Source organism: Oncorhynchus keta, chromosome 27 (genome assembly GCF_023373465.1).
Source record: "Oncorhynchus keta strain PuntledgeMale-10-30-2019 chromosome 27, Oket_V2, whole genome shotgun sequence".
Taxonomy (NCBI): Eukaryota; Metazoa; Chordata; class Actinopteri; order Salmoniformes; family Salmonidae; genus Oncorhynchus; species Oncorhynchus keta.
The window spans coordinates 2,693,269-2,710,095 of record NC_068447.1 but is presented as its reverse complement, the minus strand read 5'-3'; the positions used below and the strand labels follow the sequence as shown (position 1 = coordinate 2,710,095).

The 16,827-nt window shown below is 44.8% G+C and overlaps 1 protein-coding gene and 1 long non-coding RNA gene across 6 annotated transcripts in view; one reads left to right on the top strand and one right to left on the bottom strand.

Annotated features, from left to right (window-relative positions):
• Positions 1-4,474, top strand: part of LOC127912345 (regulator of G-protein signaling 20-like) — a 133,056-nt gene extending 128,582 nt beyond the window's left edge. For 2 of the 3 annotated variants that reach the window (XM_052481269.1, XM_052481270.1), the window contains exon 6: positions 4,082-4,281. In XM_052481269.1, coding sequence (XP_052337229.1) covers positions 4,082-4,270 — 189 coding nt within the window. In that variant the 3' untranslated portion in view covers positions 4,271-4,281. Of the gene's footprint in view, positions 1-4,081 lie in introns of all 3 variants that reach the window. The other variant, XM_052481271.1, reaches the window with a different exon arrangement.
• Positions 4,475-4,967: 493 nt separating this feature from the next.
• LOC127912348 (uncharacterized) lies at positions 4,968-5,885 on the bottom strand. Of its 3 annotated transcripts, none has more exons than XR_008081972.1 (4): positions 5,715-5,885; positions 5,571-5,624; positions 5,184-5,331; positions 4,968-5,064 (listed from the first exon to the last, which is right to left on the bottom strand). It is a non-coding gene; the product is annotated as an uncharacterized LOC127912348 (long non-coding RNA). The 3 variants fall into 3 exon arrangements; XR_008081970.1 differs by having other exon boundaries at positions 5,015-5,064; positions 5,207-5,331; XR_008081971.1 differs by having other exon boundaries at positions 5,015-5,064; positions 5,207-5,331; positions 5,571-5,599.
• Positions 5,886-16,827: the final 10,942 nt, after the last annotated feature.

Genomic DNA, 16,827 nt, shown 5'->3' with positions numbered 1-16,827 from the left:
ATCACCATAATGTTCTGTTAAGATACATCACCATAATGTTCTGTTAAGATACATCACCATAATGTTCTGTTAAGATACATCACCATAATGTTCTGTTAAGATACATCACCATAATGTTCTGTTAAGATACATCACCATAATGTTCTGTTAAGATACATCACCATAATGTTCTGTTAAGATACATCACCATAATGTTCTGTTAAGATACATCACCATAATGTTCTGTTAAGATACATCACCATAATGTTAAGATACATCACCATAATGTTAAGATACATCACCATAATGTTAAGATACATCACCATAATGTTAAGATACATCACCATAATGTTAAGATACATCACTATAATGTTAAGATACATCACCATAATGTTCTGTTAAGATACATCACTATAATGTTAAGATACATCACCATAATGTTCTGTTAAGATACATCACTATAATGTTAAGATACATCACCATAATGTTCTGTTAAGATACATCACTATAATGTTAAGATACATCACCATAATGTTCTGTTAAGATACATCACTATAATGTTAAGATACATCACCATAATGTTCTGTTAAGATACATCACCATAATGTTAAGATACATCACCATAATGTTCTGTTAAGATACATCACCATAATGTTCTGTTAAGATACATCACCATAATGTTCTGTTAAGATACATCACCATAATGTTCTGTTAAGATACATCACCATAATGTTCTGTTAAGATACATCACCATAATGTTCTGTTAGATACATCACCATAATGTTCTGTTAAGATACATCACCATAATGTTAAGATACATCACCATAATGTTCTGTTAGATACATCACCATAATGTTCTGTTAAGATACATCACCATAATGTTCTGTTAAGATACATCACCATAATGTTAAGATACATCACCATAATGTTAAGATTAATCACCATAATGTCAAGATTCATCACCATAATGTTAAGATACATCACCATAATGTTCTGTTAAGATACATCACACCATAATGTTCTGTTAAGATACATCACCATAATGTTAAGATACATCACTATAATGTTAAGATACATCACCATAATGTTCTGTTAAGATACATCACCATAATGTTCTGTTAAGATACATCACCATAATGTTAAGATACATCACCATAGTGTTAAGATACATCACTATAATGTTAAGATACATCACCATAATGTTCTGTTAAGATACATCACCATAATGTTAAGATACATCACCATGATGTTCTGTTAAGATACATCACCATAATGTTCTGTTAAGATACATCACCATAATGTTAAGATACATCACCATAATGTTAAGATACATCACCATAATGTTCTGTTAAGATACATCACCATAATGTTAAGATACATCACCATAATGTTCTGTTAAGATACATCACCATAATGTTCTGGTAAGATACATCACCATAATGTCATCTAGTCTGTCTGCCTCCTCAGTGAGAGACCACTCATCTAGTTTGTCTGCCTCCTCAGTGAGAGACCATTCATCTAGTCTGTCTGCCTCCCCAGTGAGAGACCATTCATCTAGTCTGTCTGCCTCCCCAGTGAGAGACCACTCACCTAGTCCGTCTGCCTCCCCAGTGAGAGACCACTCACCTAGTCCGTCTGCCTCCCCAGTGAGAGACCACTCATCTAGTTTGTCTGCCTCCCCAGTGAGAGACCACTCATCTAGTCCGTCTGCCTCCCCAGTGAGAGACCACTCACCTAGTCCGTCTGCCTCCCCAGTGAGAGACCACTCATCTAGTTTGTCTGCCTCCCCAGTGAGAGACCACTCACCTAGTCCGTCTGCCTCCCCAGTGAGAGACCACTCACCTAGTCCGTCTGCCTCCCCAGTGAGAGACCACTCATCTAGTTTGTCTGCCTCCCCAGTGAGAGACCACTCATCTAGTCCGTCTGCCTCCTCAGTGAGAGACCACTCATCTCGTCTGTCTGCCTCCTCAGTGAGACCACTCATCTCGTCTGTCTGCCTCCTCAGTGAGAGACCACTCATCTAGTCTGTCTGCCTCCCCAGTGAGAGACCACTCACCTAGTCTGTCTGCCTCCCCAGTGAGAGACCACTCACCTAGTCTGTCTGCCTCCTCAGTGAGAGACCACTCACCTAGTCTGTCTGCCTCCTCAGTGAGAGACCACTCATCTAGTCTGTCTGCCTCCTCAGTGAGAGACCACTCATCTAGTCTGTCTGCCTCCTCAGTGAGACCACTCAACTAGTCTGTCAGCCTCCTCAGTGAGAGACCACTCATCTAGTATGTCTGCCTCCTCAGTGAGAGACCACTCATCTAGTTTGTCTGCCTCCCCAGTGAGAGACCACTCACCTAGTATGTCTGCCTCCTCAGTGAGACCACTCATCTAGTCTGTCTGCCTCCTCAGTGAGAGACCACTCATCTAGTTTGTCTGCCTCCCCAGTGAGAGACCACTCACCTAGTATGTCTGCCTCCTCAGTGAGAGACCACTCATCTAGTCTGTCTGCCTCCTCAGTGAGAGACCAGTCACCTAGTTTGTCTGCCTCCCCAGTGAGAGACCACTCACCTAGTATGTCTGCCTCCTCAGTGAGAGACCACTCATCTAGTTTGTCTGCCTCCCCAGTGAGAGACCACTCACCTAGTTTGTCTGCCTCCCCAGTGTGAGACCACTCACCTAGTTTGTCTGCCTCCCCAGTGAGAGACCACTCACCAAGTTTGTCTGCCTCCCCAGTGAGAGACCACTCACCTAGTATGTCTGCCTCCTCAGTGAGAGACCACTCACCTAGTCTGTCTGCCTCCCCAGTGAGAGACCACTCATCTCGTCTGTCTCGTCCTCAGTGAGACCACTCATCTAGTCTGTCTGCCTCCTCAGTGAGAGACCACTCATCAGTCTGTCTGCCTCCCCAGTGTGAGACCACTCATCTAGTCTGTCTGCCTCCTCAGTGAGAGACCACTCATCTAGTCTGTCTGCCTCCTCAGTGAGAGACCACTCATCAGTCTGTCTGCCTCCCCAGTGTGAGACCACTCATCTAGTCTGTCTGCCTCCTCAGTGAGAGACCACTCATCTAGTTTGTCTGCCTCCTCAGTGAGAGACCACTCATCTAGTTTGTCTGCCTCCTCAGTGAGAGACCACTCATCTAGTCTGTCTGCCTCCTCAGTGAGACCACTCATCTAGTCTGTCTGCCTCCTCAGTGAGACCACTCATCTAGTCTGTCTGCCTCCTCAGTGAGACCACTCATCTAGTCTGTCTGCCTCCTCAGTGAGACCACTCATCTAGTCTGTCTCGTCCTCAGTGAGAGACCACTCATCTAGTCTGTCTGCCTCCTCAGTGAGAGACCACTCATCTAGTCTGTCTGCCTCCTCAGTGAGACCACTCATCTATTCTGTCTCGTCCTCAGTGAGAGACCACTCATCTAGTCTGTCTGCCTCCTCAGTGAGAGACCACTCATCTAGTCTGTCTGCCTCCTCAGTGAGAGACCACTCATCTAGTCTGTCTGCCTCCTCAGTGAGACCACTCATCTAGTCTGTCTCGTCCTCAGTGAGAGACCACTCATCTAGTCTGTCTGCCTCCTCAGTGAGACCACTCATCTAGTCTGTCTCGTCCTCAGTGAGAGACCACTCATCTAGTCTGTCTGCCTCCTCAGTGAGACCACTCATCTAGTCTGTCTGCATCCTCAGTGAGAGACCACTCATCTAGTCTGTCTCGTCCTGGGGGGGAAGGTACTATTGTATTGGTTATAGACGCTATGCTTCCTTTATCCCTCTAATATCTAACTATAATATCTAATATCTAACTATAGAAACTCACTGGGTTGGAAATCCATTAGAAATTCACTGTGATGTGGTGATGCTCTTTCCTTTCTTCTCTGGTATTTTGAGTGTTTTTTGACATTTTGTTTATTGAGAGTCAATGGCTAATCTCTGTCCTCCATCCTCTCTGTCCTTCATTCTGTCTGTCTATCTCTCTGTCTATCTCTCTGTCTGTCTCTCTGTCTGTCTCTCTGTCTGTCTCTCTGTCTGTCTCTCTGTCTGTCTCTCTTTCTGTCTCTCTGTCTGTCTCTCTGTCTGTCTCTCTGTCTGTCTCTCTCTCTCTCTCTCTCTCTCTCTCTCAGGTGAGTCTGGACTCCCGGGTGAGAGAGGTGATTAACAGGAAGATACAGGAGCCTACGCCCTACACCTTTGAGGACGCCCAGCTTCAGATCTATACCTTAATGCACAGAGACTCCTATCCTCGCTTCCTCAACTCGTCTCTCTACAGATCACTGGTTCACCCAGGCTCCCGCACCTCCTCAGAGTCCTAGCTTCACCCAGGCTCCTGCACCTCCTCAGAGTCCTAGCTTCACCCAGGCTCCCACACCTCCTCAGAGTCCTAGGCTCACCCAGGCTCCCACACCTCCTCAGAGTCCTAGGCTCACCCAGGCTCCCACACCTCCTCAGAGTCCTAGCTTCACCCAGGCTCCTGCACCTCCTCAGTCCTAGCTTCACCCAGGCTCCCACACCTCCTCAGAGTCCTAGCTTCACCCAGGCTCCTGCACCTCCTCAGAGTCCTAGCTTCACCCAGGCTCCTGCACCTCCTCAGAGTCCTAGCTTCACCCAGGCTCCCACACCCCCTCAGAGTCCTAGGCTCACCCAGGCTCCCACACCTCCTCAGAGTCCTAGCTTCACCCAGGCTCCCACACCTCCACAGTCATAGGTTCACAACATTTCACTCACACTCCTCTCTCTCCCTGTCACATTCTTGATCTCTCTCTCTCCCTCTGCTCTGCCCCGCTGTCTCAGTCTCGCTCTCCCTTCATCCTCACTCTCTCATGCTCTTTCACTCCTCTCTCTCTCTCTACTCTCCCCCTCTGCTCTTCCTCGCTGTCTCTTTCACTCCTCTCTCTCTGTCTCTCTCCATCCACCCCATGTCTCTCTCCATCCACTCTCCCTCTGTCTCTCTCCATCCACCCCCCTCTGTCTCTCTCCATCCACTCCCCCTCTGTCTCTCTCCATCCACCCTCCCTCTGTCTCTCTCCATCCACCCCCCTCTGTCTCTCTCCATCCACCCCCCTCTGTCTCTCTCCATCCACCCTCCCTCTGTCTCTCTCCATCCACCCTCCCTCTGTCTCTCTCCATCCACCCCCCTCTGTCTCTCTCCATCCACCCCCTCTGTCTCTCTCCATCCACCCCCCTCTGTCTCTCTCCATCCACCCCCCTCTGTCTCTCTCCATCCACCCCCTCTGTCTCTCTCCATCCACCCCCCTCTGTCTCTCTCCATCCACCCTCCCTCTGTCTCTCTCCATCCACCCTCCCTCTGTCTCTCTCCATCCACCCTCCCTCTGTCTCTCTCCATCCACTCCCCCTCTGTCTCTCTCCATCCACTCTAAAGGAGAAAATATTTCCCTCTGTGGATTTTTCTCCATTGTTGTAGGAATTTTCTCTGAATCTCTTTGGTTGCCATCCACCCAGTCCCTTTGTCTTTGTCCATCCACCTCCCATGTCTGGATTTCCATCCACCACCCTCCCTCTGTCTCTCTCCATCCACTCCCCTCTGTCTCTCTCCATCCACCCAAGTCCCTCTGTCTCTCTCCATCCACCCTCCCTCTGTCTCTCTCCATCCACTCCCCTCTGTCTCTCTCCATCCACCCTCCCTCTGTCTCTCTCCATCCACCCTCCCTCTGTTATCTCTTTTCCATCCACAAATCCCTTTTTTTTGTCTTTATATAAACATCCACCCTCCCTCTGTCTCTCTCCATCCACTCCCACTTCTGTCTCTCTCCATCCACCCTCCCTCTGTCTCTCTCCATCCACTCCCCCTCTGTCTCTCTCCATCCACCCTCCCTCTGTCTCTCTCCATCCACTCCCCCTCTGTCTCTCTCCATTGCACAACCACTAAAGGAGAAAATATTTCTCCTTTTGTGGATTTTTCTAATGATTGTTGTAGGAATTTTCTGTAGAATGTTTTTGGTTGCCAATTCCTTTCACAGTTGTTTTTTTTTTGTTTTTGTTTTTTACGATGACATCACTTCGTCATTCCATATATGGATTTCCTGACTGCACAGACACCCACAAATGCTACCCTATTCCCTGTATAGTGCACTACCCACATAGGGCTCTGGTCAAAAATAGTGCACTATATAGGTAAAAGGGTTCCGTTTGACAAGCCAAGTTAACTGGAAGACACAGGGTTTTTTTTTTCCACAGGAGGAGGTGACACTGACCCTGTCCCAAATGATACCCTATTCCCTACGTAGTGCACTACTTTTGACCAGGGACCATAGGACTCCGGTCAAAAGTAGTGCACTATATGGAGACTATGGTGCCATTTGGGACACATTTATTTCCGTTGTATTTAAATGCTTGTGGTGACAGCTGCTTCAGCATCAACTACTGGTTATTTGGTTTTCATACAACAAATCTGCTTTTTTTTGTTTTATATAAACTGTATATATTTTACTTTCTCCTGACAAATGTCCTAATTTTGGAAGAGCGCTCAGATAAGAGAAACTCGGCAATAAGACACTGGAGTGAGTCAGACTACTTTCCAACGTTTACACAACGTTCACACAACGTTAAAGACAACGTCCCCCCCCCCTTTTTGCCGGACTGCCTGGACACTGCTGCTCTAATCCGATTCTGACTTTTGAACTCTCACCTTTGACCTGGCCACTGTCTCCCTCACCTCACTGCTATGATTGGCATTGGGTTGAGCTGTGGTTTGGTCGATCAGTCAGGGAGGAGAGGGGCTTAGAGACTTTCCATCCCAGGTGGGGGGGGACAAGAAAAATATGTTTAAAAAAAAAGACAAATAAAAATGCTATTGAATTGTTAGCTGCTTTATGGGAAATGGAGTTTGAGGAGAACAGATGTCTGTAGTTAGACAGAAGATGATGCCTAGGTCTTAACTTGACTTATTGTCAGTCAAAATGCTTTAAAGTTAGTATTATTAATGTTATTTATTTAAACATTTTTTGTTCAACTGTGATAATGATTTTACTGTACCTATATAAAGAAAAACCCAGAGACCATCAACACAAACCATCAGAAAAGTGCTTTATGTGACATGCTATTCCATAAAGATAGGCTGTTTAGACACTATTCCATAAAGATAGGCTGTTTAGACACTATTCCATAAAGATAGGCTGTTTAGACACTATTCCATAAAGATAGGCTGTTTCCACACTATTCCATAAAGATAGGCTGTTTAGACACTATTCCATAAAGATAGGCTGTTTAGACACTATTCCATAAAGATAGGCTGTTTCCACACTATTCCATAAAGATAGGCTGTTTCCACACTATTCCATAAAGATAGGCTGTTTCCACACTATTCCATAAAGATAGGCTGTTTAGACACTATTCCATAAAGATAGGCTGTTTCCACACTATTCCATAAAGATAGGCTGTTTAGACACTATTCCATAAAGATAGGCTGTTTAGACACTATTCCATAAAGATAGGCTGTTTAGACACTATTCCATAAAGATAGGCTGTTTCCACACTATTCCATAAAGATAGGCTGTTTCCACACTATTCCATAAAGATAGGCTGTTTAGACACTATTCCATAAAGATAGGCTGTTTCCACACTATTCCATAAAGATAGGCTGTTTCCACACTATTCCATAAAGATAGGCTGTTTCCACACTATTCCATAAAGATAGGCTGTTTAGACACTATTCCATAAAGATAGGCTGTTTCCACACTATTCCATAAAGATAGGCTGTTTCCACACTATTCCATAAAGATAGGCTGTTTCCACACTATTCCATAAAGATAGGCTGTTTAGACACTATTCCATAAAGATAGGCTGTTTCCACACTATTCCATAAAGATAGGCTGTTTCCACACTATTCCATAAAGATAGGCTGTTTCCACACTATTCCATAAAGATAGGCTGTTTAGACACTATTCCATAAAGATAGGCTGTTTCCACACTATTCCATAAAGATAGGCTGTTTCCACACTATTCCATAAAGATAGGCTGTTTAGACACTATTCCATAAAGATAGGCTGTTTCCACACTATTCCATAAAGATAGGCTGTTTAGACACTATTCCATAAAGATAGGCTGTTTCCACACTATTCCATAAAGATGGGCTGTTTCCAGTTTAAAAGGCCTTGCCATTCTGGCACCACCTGTAGGTGGTATATGGTACTCACTCACATACTCTCATTTTATTTAATTAGGCAAGTCAATTAAGAACCAATTCTTATTTACAATGACAGCAATGACATGGGAACAGTGGGTTAACTGCCTTGTTCAAGGGGCAGAACTACAGATTTTTGACCCTGTCAGCTACGGGATTCGATCCAGCAACCTTCTGATTACTAGTCCAACACTCTAACCACTAGGCTACCTGCTGGTTACTAGTCCAACACTCTAACCACTAGGCTACCTGCTGGTTACTAGTCCAACACTCTAACCACTAGGCTACCTGCTGGTTACTAGTCCAACACTCTAACCACTAGGCTACCTAAAGTTGGTTACTAGTCCAACACTCCAAACACTAGGCTACCTGCTGGTTACTAGTCCAACACTCTAACCACTAGGCTACCTGCTGGTTACTAGTCCAACACTCTAACCACTAGGCTACCTGTTGGTTACTAGTCCAACACTCTAACCACTAGGCTACCTGTTGGTTACTAGTCCAACACTCCAAACACTAGGCTACTTGCTGGTTACTAGTCCAACACTCTAACCACTAGTCTACCTGCTGGTTACTGGCCAACGCTCTAACCACTAGGCTACCTGCTGGTTACTAGTCCAACACTCTAACCACTAGGCTACCTGTTGGTTACTAGTCCAACACTCTAACCACTAGGCTACCTGTTGGTTACTAGTCCAACACTCGAAACACTAGGCTACTTGCTGGTTACTAGTCCAACACTCTAACCACTAGTCTACCTGCTGGTTACTGGCCAACGCTCTAACCACTAGGCTACCTGCTGGTTACTAGTCCAACACTCTAACCACTAGGCTACCTGTTGGTTACTAGTCCAACACTCTAACCACTAGGCTACCTGTTGGTTACTAGTCCAACACTCGAAACACTAGGCTACTTGCTGGTTACTAGTCCAACACTCTAACCACTAGTCTACCTGCTGGTTACTGGCCAACGCTCTAACCACTAGGCTACCTGTTGGTTACTAGTCCAACACTCTAACCACTAGGCTACCTGCTGGTTACTAGTCCAACACTCTAACCACTAGGCTACCTGCTGGTTACTAGTCCAACACTCTAACCACTAGTCTACCTGCTGGTTACTGGCCAACGCTCTAACCACTAGGCTACCTGTTGGTTACTAGTCCAACACTCTAACCACTAGGCTACCTGCTGGTTACTAGTCCAACACTCTAACCACTAGGCTACCTGTTGGTTACTAGTCCAACACTCTAACCACTAGGCTACCTGTTGGTTACTAGTCCAACACTCTAACACTAGGCTACTTGCTGGTTACTAGTCCAACACTCTAACCACTAGTCTACCTGCTGGTTACTAGTCCAACACTCTAACCACTAGGCTACCTGTTGGTTTTACTAGTCCAACACTCTAACCACTAGGCTACCTGCTGGTTACTAGTCCAACACTCTAACCACTAGGCTACCTGTTGGTTACTAGTCCAACACTCTAACCACTAGGCTACTTGCTGGTTACTAGTCCAACACTCTAACCACTAGGCTACCTGCTGGTTACTGGTCCAACACTCTAACCACTCACTAATACTGGTCCTTCTTACTAGTCCAACACTCTAACCACTAGGCTACCTGCTGGTTACTAGTCCAACACTCTAACCACTAGGCTACCTGCCGCCCCTGTTACGGTGGCTCCCTGTGTTTACACAGTCCCACTAATAAACACAACTCACTAATACTGTCAGAAAGAGCTATGTAGTCGACACAGAAGTAAATCAACAGGGGTCAATTATCAAAACTGTGTGTGCACGCATACAGGGGTGTTGTGTGTGTGTGCTAGCGTGTGTGTGTGTGTGTGTGTGTGTGTGTGTGTGTGTGTGTGTGTGTGTGTGTGTGTGCTAGCGTGTGTGTGTGTGTGTGTGTGCGCTAGCGTGTGTGTGTGTGTGCTAGCGTGTGTGTGTGTGCGCTAGCGTGTGTGTGTGTGTGTGTGCGCTGCGTGTGTGTGCTAGCATGTGTGTGTGTGTGTATGCTAGCGTGTGTGTGTGTGTGTGCTAGTGTGTGTGTGTGTGTGTGTGCTAGCGTGTGTGTGTGTGTGTGCTAGCGTGTGTGTAGACACCATGGCAACATCATGCCAACATTTACTCCAGACCATATCAGCTCTATGGTGAGATAAGGGAAGGCAGGTAGCCTAGGGGTTAGAGCGTTGAACTTGTAACCGAAAGGTTGCTAGATTGAATCCCCGAGCTGATGAGGTAAAAATATGTTGTTCTGCCCCTGAACAAGGCAGTTAACCCACTGTTCCCTGTAAAGGCTGTCATTGTAAATAAGAATGTGTTCTTTAACTGACTTGCCTAGTTAAATGAAAAGGTAACAGACATTTAATTTACACTGTTCCTGGTGCTTCTGAGTAACATTCTGTAAACTGAACTGGGAAGTGGCCCAGCTTCAGTTGGAGTTGTCACTGTCTGGTCCCCTTCACACTGTCTGGTCCCCTTCCTGTCCCTTCACACTGTCTGGTCCCCTTCCTGTCCCTTCACACTGTCTGGTCCCCTTCCTGTCCCTTCACACTGTCTGGTCCCCTTCCTGTCCCTTCACACTGTCTGGTCCCCTTCCTGTCCCTTCACACTGTCTGGTCCCCTTCCTGTCCCTTCACACTGTCTGGTCCCCTTCACACTGTCTGGTCCCCTTCCTGTCCCTTCACACTGTCTGGTCCCCTTCCTGTCCCTTCACACTCTCTGGTCCCCTTCACACTGTCTGGTCCCCTTCCTGTCCCTTCACACTGTCTGGTCCCCTTCCTGTCCCTTCACACTGTCTGGTCCCCTTCCTGTCCCTTCACACTGTCTGGTCCCCTTCCTGTCCCTTCACACTGTCTGGTCCCCTTCCTGTCCCTTCACACTGTCTGGTCCCCTTCCTGTCCCTTCACACTGTCTGGTCCCCTTCCTGTCCCTTCACACTGTCTGGTCCCCTTCCTGTCCCTTCACACTGTCTGGTCCCCTTCCTGTCCCTTCACACTGTCTGGTCCCCTTCCTGTCCCTTCACACTGTCTGGTCCCCTTCCTGTCCCTTCACACTGTCTGGTCCCCTTCCTGTCCCTTCACACTGTCTGGTCCCCTTCACACTGTCTGGTCCCCTTCCTGTCCCTTCACACTCTCTGGTCCCCTTCACACTGTCTGGTCCCCTTCCTGTCCCTTCACACTGTCTGGTCCCCTTCCTGTCCCTTCACACTGTCTGGTCCCTTGACTCTCTCAGCCACTCTTAATGTAGTCAATACTGTAGAGTGTCCAACACACAGATTTAGCCTTGTCCTGGACTAAAACGAATGCGGAATATAAACTCTCTATCACCTTTTAGTGAAGGGCTAGACTTGTTCCATGTTCAGAAAACCAACCGTAGAGGTTTATTCATAATGGCCTTTATTTCCAGACAGGGTTTCCGTCAGACCACACATTGCATTGTTCCTCAAAAAACTACAAAATGTTTGTAAGTACAAATGGAACAGTACATATTTATACATAATGTGTACAGTTTTCAGACCTCTTCCCCTTTTCCACATTTTCTTACGTTACAGCCTTATACTAAAATTGATTACAATTCATATTCCTCATAAATGTACACACAACACCCCACAATGACTTAGCTAACATAGGTTTTTAGAAATGTTTGCAAATGTTTAAAAACATTTATAAAAAAAAAATACAAAACAGAAATACCTAATTTACATAAGTATTCAGATCCTTTACTATGAGACTCGATATTGAGCTCAGGTGCATCTTGTTTCCATTGATCATCCTTGAGATGTTTCTACAACATGATTAGAGTCCACCTGTGGTAAATTAAATTGATTGGACATGATTTGGAAATGTACACACCTGTCTATATAAGGTAGAGCATGGCGCTTGTAACGCCAGGGTAGTGGGGTTCGATCCCCGGGACCACCCATACGTAGAATGTATGCACACATGACTGTAAGTCGCTTTGGATAAAAGCGTCTGCTAAATGGCATATATTATTATTATTATATATTATTGACAGTGTATGTCAGAGCAAAAACCAAGACATGAGGTCGAAGGACTTGTCAGTAGAGTTTCGAGACAGGATTGTGTCGAGGCACAGATCTAGGGAAGGCTACCAAAACATTTCTGCAGCATTGAAGGTCCCCAAGAACACAGTGGCCTCCATCATTCCTAAATCAAAGAAGTTTGGAACCACCAAGACTCTTCCTAGTGTTGTGGTTAAACTCAAATATACTAATTGATAAAAACATAAAATAAAAATAAAATTAAAAAAAGTATAATCTTTGTAAATTATATCATAAATAGGACTTGTGAAGTTATGTCACACATCCAGCTAACAAAAACTACAACCAACTAATTGCAAAAATGGAAGAGGCAAGTGGAAGGGGGGTGTTTATATATATGGGGGATACAACCTTACCAGCTTTGCACATTTTCCTGCAAAGAGAATCATTAGATCATTTATTTTGGTACTGTCCATATGTAGCTTGTTTTTGGTCACAGGTCCAGGAATGACTGAGGAATTGCAACATTGACCTGGATCTAACTCTACAGATAACAATAAGTGGGTGATTTGAAAAGTCATAGTCAATCTATCAATAATAATAATAATATTTTTTAGCAAAACATTTCATCTTTAATTTACAATCTGTAGAAACTATGAGAATAGAAAGGTTCAGTACTTCTTGTTAAACAGCACATTTGAAACGTATGTCAAATAGAAATGGACGGTGTTGAGATACAGTGAGAGGAAAAAGTATTTGATCCCCTGCTGATTTTGTACGTTTTCCCACTGACGAAGACATGATCCGTCTATAATTTTAATCGTAGATTTATTTGAACAGTGAGAGACAGAATAACAACAGAAAAATCCAGAAAAACGCATGTCAAAAATGTTATAAATTGATTTGCATTTTAATGAGGGAAATAAGTATTTGACCCCTTAGATTATGTGAGAAGCTGTTGGGCTTAACACATCTATAAACACACACACAGGGGACAGGATATCCATGAGGACATCAAAGATGCTGACAAAAATGGGGGAGAGATCTGAAGTCAGTGTTCTCCATCACCACAGATGGAGGTCCAGACATGACAGGAAGGGGACTACCTGCACGTTTGAAAGAGGAGCACCTGACATCAATCTGTCCTGTGTGTCGGTCTGGGAAAAGAGTATTCTGAGGTCATGACAACGATGATGAAACTGGTCCATTTTTTTTTACCTACAGTAGTAGGTAATTAAAACTAGCATTGGCCTCGGTCAGAAAGCCTCGTAGCAGCCTGCTACGAGGCTTTCAGACCGAGACCACTGCTAGTTTTAATGACCTACTACTGTACGACAATGTCAGATGGCTCAGCAAAGGGTTTGGGACATTCAGGACAAAAGAGTCACAAGGCAACTCCAGTCTTCTGAGTTTTTGGAAGATGAGGAGAAGATGGAAACAGTTGGATTTTTTTGACAGACATTACATCACATCTTAAATCAACTGAACGTTAAGCTGCAGGGACGGGAGACCAGTGATACAATAACAGCAGTCTGGGCTTCCCAGAAGACATCGGGAGCTTTTCAAGCATAATCTCCAGAGAGAACTTGTCCACTTCCCAGATCTTCTGGTTCAAAGCAGGGAGACAAAGATGTTCATTACATCCAGAAGCTGATGAATAACGTCAAGGCTCGCTTTGATGACATCACGGTTGGAAGAGAACTGCTGCTGCTCAGAAACCCTTTTTTGGTCACAAATATGTGACCCCCCAAAAAAGGAGAAGAAGACGCAAAACAGATGTTCAGATGGGTCGATGTTGCATCACTGCAGATGGACTTGATTGAGCTGCAAGAAAATGTGGCTTTGAAGGAGCAGGTTGGTGAAAGATGATGCCTGCAGCTGATGTCCCTGTTCTCAAGAAACTGGGCACTACGTTTGGACACACCTACTCATTCAAGGTAATTAATTTTTTTTTTTTTTTACTATTTTCTACATTGTAGAATAATAGTGAAGACATCACAACTATGAAATAACATGGAATCATGTAGTAACCCAAAAAAAGTGTTAAACAAATCAAAATATATTTTATATTTGCATTGATGACAGCGTTGCACACTCTTGGCATTCTCTCAACCAGCTTTATGATGTAGTCACCTGGAATGCATTTCAATTAACAGGTGAGCCTTGTTAAAAGATCATTTGTGGAATTTCTTTCCTTCTTAATGTATTTGAACCAATCAGTTTTGTTGTGACAAGGTAGGGGTGGTATACAGAAGATTTGGTAAAAGACCATAAAGTCAATTTTATGGCAAGAACAGCTCAAATAAGCAAAGAGAGACGACAGTCCATCATTACTTTAAGACATGAAGGTCAGTCAATACAGAAAATGTCAAGAACTTTGAACGTTTCTTCAAGTGCAGTCGCAAAAACCATTAAGCACTATGATGAAACTGTCTCTCATGAGGAACGCCACAGGAAAGGAAGACCCAGAGTTACCTCTGCTGCAGAAGATAAGTTTAAGAAGATAAATCTAATTGCACCTTAGATTGCAGCACAAATAAATTATTCACAGAGTTCAAGTAAAATACACATGTCAACATCAACTGTTCAAATCAACAATTATTGGTCACGTTTTTAGCAGATGTTATTGCAGGTGTAGCGAAATGCTTGTGCTTCTCGCTCCAACAGTGCAGTAGTATCTAACAATTAATATCTAACAATTTCACAACATATACCCAACACACAAATCTAAGTAAAGGAATTAGGAATATATAATATATGGACGAGCAATGACAGAGCAGCATATACTAAGATACAGTAGATAATACAATATGAGATGAGTAATGCAAGATATGTAAACATTATTAAAGTGACTAGTGTTCCATTTATTAAAGTGGCCAGTGATTTAAAGTCTGTATGTTGTCAGCAGCCTCTATGTGTTAGTGATGGCTGTTTAACAGTCTGATGGCCTTGAGATAGAAGCTGTTTTTCAGTCTCTCGGTCCCAGCTTTGATGCACCTGTACTGACCTCGCCTTCTGGATGATAGCGGGGTGAACAGGCAGTGGCTCGGGTGGTTGTTGTCCTTGATTATCTTTATGGCCTTCCTGTGACATCAGATGGTGTAGATGACCTGGAGGGCAGGTAGTTTGCTCCTGCTCCTTGAACACTGTTTCCCCATGCTTTGTTCAATGAACCATGAACAATTAATGAACATGCACCTGTGGAACGGTCTTTAAGACACTAACAGCTGACAGACGGAAGGCAATTAAGGTCACAGTTATGAAAACGTAGGGCACTAAAGAGGCCTTTCTACTGACTCTGAAAAACACAAAAAGAAAGATGCCCGGGGTCCCTGCTCATCTGCGTGTCTTGGGCATGCTGCAAGGAGGCATGAGGACAGCGGATGTGGCCAGGGCAATAAATTGCAATGTCCGTACTGTGAGATGCATAACAACTGCCCAAGTTACACCAGGAACACATAATCCCTCCATCAGTACTCAGACTGTCCGCAAGAGGCTGAGAGAGGCTGGATTGAGGGCTTGTAGCCCTGTTGCAAGGCAGGTCCTCACCAGACACCACTGGCAACAACGTCACCTATGGGCACAAACCCACCGTCGCCGGATCAGACAGGACTGGCAAAGAGTGATGGTCTGGGGCGGTGTGTCACAGCATCATCGGACTGAGCTTGTTGTCATTGCAGACAATCTCAACGCTGTGCGTTACAGGGAAGACATCCTCCTCCCTCATGTGGTACCCTTCCTGCAGACTCAAATACCAACAACAGTGTGTGAAAACCTTGTGAAGACTTACAGAAAACGTTTGACCTCTGTCATTGCCAACAAAGGGTACATAACAAAGTACTGAGAAACTTTTGTTATTGACCAAATACTTATTTTCCACCATAATTTGCAAATAAATTCATAAAAAATCCTACAATGTGACTTTCTGGATTTTTTCTCTCTCATTTTGTCTGTCATAGTTGAAGTGTACCTGTGATGAAAATTATAGGCCTCTCTCATCTTTTTAAGTGGGAGAACTTGCACAATGGGTGGCTGATCTGATCCCACTCTGCATTCACAGGTATGGAAATAACCTGCTAGTGTTGAAATAAGCAGAGCTCCACAGACACCACAGAGCTCCACAAACACCACAGAGCTCCAGACACCACAGAGCTCCACAAACACCACAGAGCTCCAGACACCACAGAGCTCCACAAACACCACAGAGCTCCAGACACCACAGAGCTCCACAAACACCACAGAGCTCCACAAACACCACAGAGCTTCACAAACACCACAGAGCTTCACAAACACCACAGAGCTTCACAAACACCACAGAGCTTCACAAACACCACTGAGCTCCACAAACACCACAGAGCTCCACAAACACCACAGAGCTCCACAGACATCAGAGCTCCACAAACACCACAGAGCTCCACAGACACAGAGCTCCACAAACACCACAGAGCTCCACAGACATCAGAGATCCACAGACACCACAGAGCTTCACAAACACCACAGAGCTCCACAGACACAGAGCTCCACAAACACCACAGAGCTCCACAGACACCAGCAGAGCTCACACACAGAGCTCAGACACCACAGAGCAGGACACCACAGAGCTCCAGACACCACAGAGCTCCACAAACACCGAGCTCCACAACTGCACATTGTAGCAAAACAAAGAGTGAAAGATCCACAGACACCACAGAGCTTTCTTATTGGACAGAGTCTACAGACACAGAGCC